We start from the raw sequence: 6,847 nt of genomic DNA, 5'->3' as shown, positions 1-6,847 counted from the left end.
TCTTTTATATAGTAATGGTCAACTGTTTACAAGATTTAAAAACTTAAATATTTCTCCTATATTGTTTTTACAGTAAGAAAGAAAACAGCATAAAGAAAGGAAACTTTCCCTCACTTGGAACACAGAGACTATGCAGGTCTCCCCCTCGTAGCCTACTGACCAGGCTTCCCCTCAGGCCCCTGTACCCTAATGCATGTGTTGTGCACATTTCTTCATACTACTCAACATTTAAATCTGCTAAAGGATTCCACCTAAGTGCAGTCTGACAAAGGGATCGATAGAAAAAAGCAACATTCTCTTAGTTGTACCTCATTCATTTCATCGTTGAGTGATGATGATTGTGTGTAACCTTACAGATTATTCAGCTGATCGAAGGCAAAGCCTCTGCTTATGTGTTTGCAAGTCCGGGATGTAAGAAGTGGGACACGTGTGCTCCAGAAGTCATTTTACACGCTGTGGGAGGTCAGTCCGTTTTATTCTGGGGAATTAAACAGTTTTTAAGTCATTTTACACGCTATGGGAGGTCGGTCCGTTTTATTCTGGGGAATTAAACAGTTTTTAAGTCATTTTACATGCTATGGGAGGTCGGTCCGTTTTATTTTGGGGAATTAAACAGCTTTTAAGTCATTTTACACGCTGTGGGAGGTCGGTCCGTTTTATTTTGGGGAATTAAACAGTTTTTATACAGTCCTTATGTTAAGACATAACATTTCAGTAATATTACTTTTTACCTACTCTTAGGATATAAAAACTAGAAGGAAAGTTAGAGATTATCCAGTCCAACCCCTACATTTCATAGGTGAGAAAGCAGATTTTCAGCCAATTCGTTTTTCTTTAGTTATAGTTTCTCTTTTGGACCTTGATCTGCATGCAAATAGTTAATTAAACCCTTTTTAATTTATGGCTTTAATGCTTTTAGGGCTTTTTTCTTGAAAAGTAAAATATTCATTATCATCATCTCAGCTAGTTTCTTTTAAGCCAGTATTGGTAAATACTTTAGTACTCGTGCTAAAGATCAGAGTTAGCATTTTTTAAATCTGACTGAAAATATATTACAAATATATATAGTAAGATGATTTTTCAATTTCAAATAGGTATCAGGTCACATATACTCTTAAATACTTGATTTTTTTTTTTATTCTATCATTTCTCCTAGTACATTATTGTATCAATATCTCAACATATTACATGGCAAGGAAGTTAAATTCATCATGATCCATTCTCACTGGAATGTTAAATGAAACTATAATACAGTTATATTTTATGAACATCAAGTGTTCAGTATTATATGGTAGAATAAAAAATGTTTTGAAAATGATAGTAGTGATGGAGTATAACCAATAGGAAAAGTAGTCGACTCACGAAGAGAAACTGATACCGAGAAATATAAACTGAAAATGCTAAATGAAATTATTTTAATGAAATCAAAACTGCTATGTAGTCTAAAATTTCAGCTGAATTAACTCTTAACCATTGTTTTCCTTCTTTTATCCAAAACTGGGTATTATTGCATTGGGTAGTAAGAGGCACTTGTAAGTAACTGGGGACATAATGATCCAATGACCCATTAACGTGCTGATGTTCTTCTGTAGGGAAGTTAACGGATATTCATGGCAATGCCCTTCAGTATAACAAGGAAGTGAAGCACATGAACTCCGCGGGCGTCCTGGCCACTCTGAGGAACTATGACTACTATGCAAGTCGCGTTCCTGAATCGGTTAAAAATGCACTTGTTCCTTAAAGGAACATCTCCTTTACCTGGCTAGGAGGAGGACTCGGTTTCAAAATAATACATTTTCAAACTAATCAGATGGAATTAGAACTCTACCTTCATTCATTGTTGGTCAGCGATTTACATTTCGTTAGGAGTAGAAAATAGAATTAAAAAATGTCTGAATTATCAACCAGACCAATTTTGACTTCTGGAGAATTTTAAAGTCTGTCACATTTCTTTTCCTTCTATTTGGAGAAATGAAAGAAAAGTTTAGTTCCAACTGACTATCCTGGTCAATTGTTTAATCAACATTCCTGCTGTACAAAAGATTCTTTAGGGCACAGAAGCACAAGTTATTACCTGAATCTCATCCTTATTTTTCACAGTAATTTTAAAAGTTGTCCAGTTATGAATACACTAAAATGTCATTATATATGTTGATGAAACAGATGTATGGGGAAAGGTTCTTTACAATAAATTATTTCATTCTAGCCAGTCGCTGTCCAGTGCTTTTAAATAAATTTGTTATTGGATTAAGAAAGTGATTCAGATTAATCATTCTCAAACCCAGCTGTGTCTCAGAATCACCCAGGAAGCTTCTCAAAAAATGCAAAGTCACAGGTTCCACCCCAGGAAATTTGATTCCGTGTATTTCCAGGGACTTCCATAATCGTTTAAGTTTAGAACTCACTAGATAATAGGGTAAGTATAATCTTAGAGAGCTCTGTAATCCAGCCTGAAGCTCTTTGTGGCTTTCACACCCGTGGCCACACTCTTCTCTGTCCTGACTTCTTCCTTTCCTAGCCAGGGCTCCTCAGTCTCTTTTCTTGGTTTTTCTTCATCTTCCTTTCCTTAAATGTCAGTAGTCACCAAGATTCAGTTCTAGGTTCTCTCTAGTTTCTCAAAAGATATTCTAATCCACACGTATGGCTTCATTTAGGGCCTACTGCCCGTAATTCCAAAATCTATCTAGTGTAGAACTCTTAAACTCTAGATTTCTATACCCAGAAACCTACTGTGATGTCTCATCGCTATCTCTGAATTATGATGTCTAAAAAAGTATTCATTTTTGCCTACCCCTCCTTAAATCATTTTACAAATCCCCCAGATGATCCTGATAATTGGCCAAGTTTGGAAATCACTTTCTTAATCCATTTAGCTCCTTCTAAGAACAGTTTTCTATTTACAGTGGACTAAACCTAAATACACACGCACACGTATGTGTGTGTGTGTGTGTGTGTGTGTGTGTGCAAGGTGAGAATAACTTTGAAGGAATTTCGTACAGGCTCCTATGTAAAGACTTAAGTTGCCCAAGCAACATATGTGAACATTCCCATTGCCTCTGTATTAACTTAGACCCTCAGACCCCATTATTTCTCCCATGGATCACTGCAGTGTCTTCCCATCTGATCCTCCTACATGGAAACTCCTTTCCAATTCATCTACTGTTGTCTCCAGGGTGACTTTTTAAAAAATCAGATCTAGTAATGCCAGTCCCTTACTCAAAATCTTGTATGGCTTCCTGCTGCTTTCAGGATAAAATGTGAGTTCTCTGTAATAGCATATAAATCTCAATGTTACGGCTTCTTCCTTCTCCAGCAACACCTCTGGACACTTATATACTCTAGCCACGCTCAGCCATTTCAAATTCCTCCAAAATACCATTTTTTCTCTTACCTTGGCCTCCATTTACTTCATCATTTATTTAAGAAATATTTTTTGAGCACCTGCTCTATGTTAGGCACTGCTCTGGGTTCTAAACATTCACCACAGGACACAACAATGGCATAAGCCTGTCTCTTTGTTGAGCTTATATTCTTGTGAAGCAAAATAGATAATGAACAAGTAAATGAAATTATTTATACTGTGGCAAATGCTATAGAGGAAATCCAGTAGGAGGATGAGCCTGACAGCATCTGGGGTAGGGGGACAGCAATGGAGGAGATCTCCTTCAGAGAAAGTGGGACTGTCTTCTTTGAGGTGACGGATGAGCCAGAAACTGGATGCCAAGAGCTGGGATCTCTAGTGGGAACAACCAGTACGGTACTCCTGAGAAGAAAAGAAGGAAGAAGGAAGGAAGGAAGGAAGGAAGGAGGGAAAGAGGGAAGGAGGGAGGAAAGGGAGGAAGAAAGGAAGGACAGAAAAGAAAGCAAAGAAAGCAAAGCCAGCCAGCCGGCTGGCCGGAGCAGGCTAAAGTGAAACGAACTTTAGCGGGAAGGCTGTTAGAAAGCGAGGCTGGGGGGACAGGGGCCAGATCATGTACGGCCTTAATTTTTTTAAAAGAAATTTAAGCAATGAGGGGAAAAGAGAGTGACAAAAGGGTACAGGGTTTCTTTTTGGAGTGATAAAATGTTCTAAATTGATTGTGGTAATGACTGGACACCTCTGAACATACTAAAAACACTGAATGTGTACTTTTAATGAGTGAATGGTACAGTATGTGAATTACATCTCAATGAAGCTGTTAGGAAAAATTAAATAGCCACATGTGGCTGGGGCCAACCATATTGTGTAGCACAGCTTTACGTCCTCTTCCTGTTTATCTACCCGATTTTATGGCATTTCCAGCCCAACATATCACCTAAACCTTAGATTCATAATGCGCAACTGTTACAGGATATCTTCATCTAGGTATCTTGTAAACATCTCAAAAAATCAGTCTGAGACCACTTTTCCAAACCTATATTCCCTCCCGTCTTCCTTCCTTAGACAACATAACCATCCACCAGTCAAACTGAAATCCAGCAATAAAGCTAGAAACACCGGCTTCTCACCATCCCGTCCCCCAGCACTCCATCAGTCACCACTGACTCGACCTCCCAAATATATCCAAAATGTGTTCTGAATTCTCAACTCTCATTTCCACTGCCTTACTTTAGGCCTTCATCTTTTATCTCCGCCCACATGGACTGTCGTAGTAACATCTTAACTGACCTCTCTACCACCAGTTCTGCCCATTCCGATCCACCTGCTACACTACTATCAACGCGATCCTGATAGAATGCAGTCCTAACCTTCTCACTGCTGCTTACAACTCTTCTACCACAGGATAAAAATCTAGCCCCTCAGCATGATAGGTAGAAGTCTTTATAATTTAAAGTGGGTGTCTACCTTCCAACCTTTTAATCTCTCATTGCCAAAACATATTATGTCAATAACGAACTGGTTAGTTTTCCAAATAGACAGTTTCATGACTCCAGGCTTTAGCTCATGTTCTTCCTTTGACCTGTGTTCCATCCCCCCAGAAATGCCATCTCTTATTAAAGTTTTCCTTTACTATTCTCTCCTCCCTCCCCTACTAGCTATAGGTAATTGTTTTCTATCTTCTGAGCTAACTTTGTACTTTGGGCAAACATTTATTTCTACTCTCATTTCCTATGTGTTTAAGATGAACACATTTCTCTTGTGGCACGTATCCCACTACACAGCTATTTTTACTTACCTGTTTCTTTCACATATAGGACTAAGCTCCTTGAGGGCAGGGACTTTGTCTCATCTCTATATCTCCTGTTTATGTACATAATAAATAGGGTTTAACATGTTGTCTCAATCTCAGTAGATGCTCAAAATACCCATTCTTGATTGTCTTTTAAATCTTGATTGTTTATTAACCAAGAATGGAAGCAATTTTCCTTAAGTGAGTAATGAGTATAAGAAAACAGCCACAAACACTATTTTTGATAGTGATACAAACGGTTTTTTGACACATTTAAAGAAAAACATTCTCTCTTGGCCATTTATGATACTGTGATCAGGAAAAATAAAAGGTTCTTTCCTTGTTTTATGTTTATTAAATTATGAGCATATAATCATAAAGCAGATATGCAATAAAAACATCTAAACAATAGTATAGAAAGGAGCTCCTCGCTATTTTAAAAGGATAAATATAAAAATAGAAGTATCTAACAAAAGATACTAAGACTACCATGATTTCAAATAATTTTGTCTAATTTGCTAGCTGAGATAGACCATCAGTCGAGACTATGAGGCTAAAAAGATGATGTGAACATCTTTACAAGGATAAATAGGTAATCATTCCAATTCTCACTTTTGTGTGTCTGTGTATGTTTAAAAGATATTAATCTGCAAAAACTATGTCTGAAAGGCTATACATAAAATACAAGATTTGCCAAAAAAAAAAAAAAAGTTATCAAAAGGTGTGTGAAAGGATATTCACCTCTGAGTTTTAAATCAGTCAGTCATGAAAATCTGGGAGAAAATTATTCCAGGCAAAGGGAAAGTGTGAACAGGTAAAAGATGAGAAACAAAAGGTATAGTCTTAAAGAAGCTTATAATACAAAGGACAAAACAGGCAATTACGATATATAACATGGTAAGCCTAAAATAGCGATAACTATAGGATATTAACAATAAAATGATATTAGATATTTAGTATTTTTTCTCTTGAATGTCTTTGTTTTACTGATGTTATTTAATTTTTAAAAAATTAGACATGTAAGGGTCCCAGATATCACCTAAATTCAATGTTGGAGTCTAGGGTTAATAAGTTTGAAGAACAGGTATAATTTTGGTTTGGTTTGATTTATTTAAGACAAGTCACAAACATATTTCGAATTTAGAAAATACAGTATTGAAATATCTCTTTATCCTGAAATTGAATATTTTGTCCAAAGGAATTTTCACAGCAAAGATAGATTTACATGTGTGGGTGGAAAGAGATGCACGACATACTAGTTCAACTATTAAATTCTTAGTGATGACTATGAGATCAGAAAGAAAAACAAATGAAAGAGAACCTTTGATTTCTAGCAAACGATTTACTGGAACAACTCTGAACTTTTTCTCAAAGTAGTGACAGGCTAATAGCATCTAAGGGGAAGAGGCTCTGCCGAAGAAGATGCTCTTGGTCTTTCCGTGCTTGACGAAGAACAGAGAAGGGTGATCACAGTGGGAATTTTCATACACTGGTAACGATGTTGGAACGATTTCCATCCCAGCGACAGTGGAAGCTCCCATGCCTTCCTCGGTCACCTCCACGAGGACTTCTGTGGGATTTTAGACACCATGACACTGCTGCTCCTGGTCATGCCTGAGAAGTCAGTGTCCTGTTGACTGAAGGCACCCGCCATCCCGTGGCTCCCAGTATGGCCTTGAGGTCATTGGTGTCTTCCA

The 6,847-nt window shown here is 37.3% G+C and overlaps 2 protein-coding genes across 8 annotated transcripts in view; both read left to right on the top strand.

The window, feature by feature from the left end:
* Nucleotides 1–2,255, top strand: part of BPNT1 (3'(2'), 5'-bisphosphate nucleotidase 1) — an 18,258-nt gene extending 16,003 nt beyond the window's left edge. For 3 of the 7 annotated variants that reach the window (XM_011366136.2, XM_023534160.1, XM_011366133.2), the window contains one exon: nucleotides 1,593–2,209. In XM_011366136.2, the coding sequence (XP_011364438.1) occupies nucleotides 1,593–1,741 (149 nt within the window). In that variant the 3' untranslated portion in view covers nucleotides 1,742–2,209. Of the gene's footprint in view, nucleotides 1–462; nucleotides 646–741; nucleotides 800–1,592 lie in introns of all 7 variants that reach the window. The other 4 variants (XR_002781857.1, XM_023534161.1, XM_023534159.1 and 1 more) reach the window with 4 other exon arrangements.
* Nucleotides 2,256–6,739: 4,484 nt separating this feature from the next.
* Nucleotides 6,740–6,847, top strand: part of EPRS (glutamyl-prolyl-tRNA synthetase) — a 50,285-nt gene continuing 50,177 nt past the window's right edge. The window contains exon 1 of the mRNA XM_023534152.1: nucleotides 6,740–6,771. Coding sequence (XP_023389920.1) covers nucleotides 6,740–6,771 — 32 coding nt within the window. The remainder of the gene's footprint in view (nucleotides 6,772–6,847) is intronic.

The sequence above is a fragment of the Pteropus vampyrus genome, unplaced genomic scaffold (assembly GCF_000151845.1).
Source record: "Pteropus vampyrus isolate Shadow unplaced genomic scaffold, Pvam_2.0 Scaffold121, whole genome shotgun sequence".
NCBI lineage: Eukaryota > Metazoa > Chordata > Mammalia > Chiroptera > Pteropodidae > Pteropus > Pteropus vampyrus.
The sequence above is the reverse complement of the archived record's forward strand: the minus strand, read 5'-3'. Positions and strand labels throughout refer to the sequence as shown.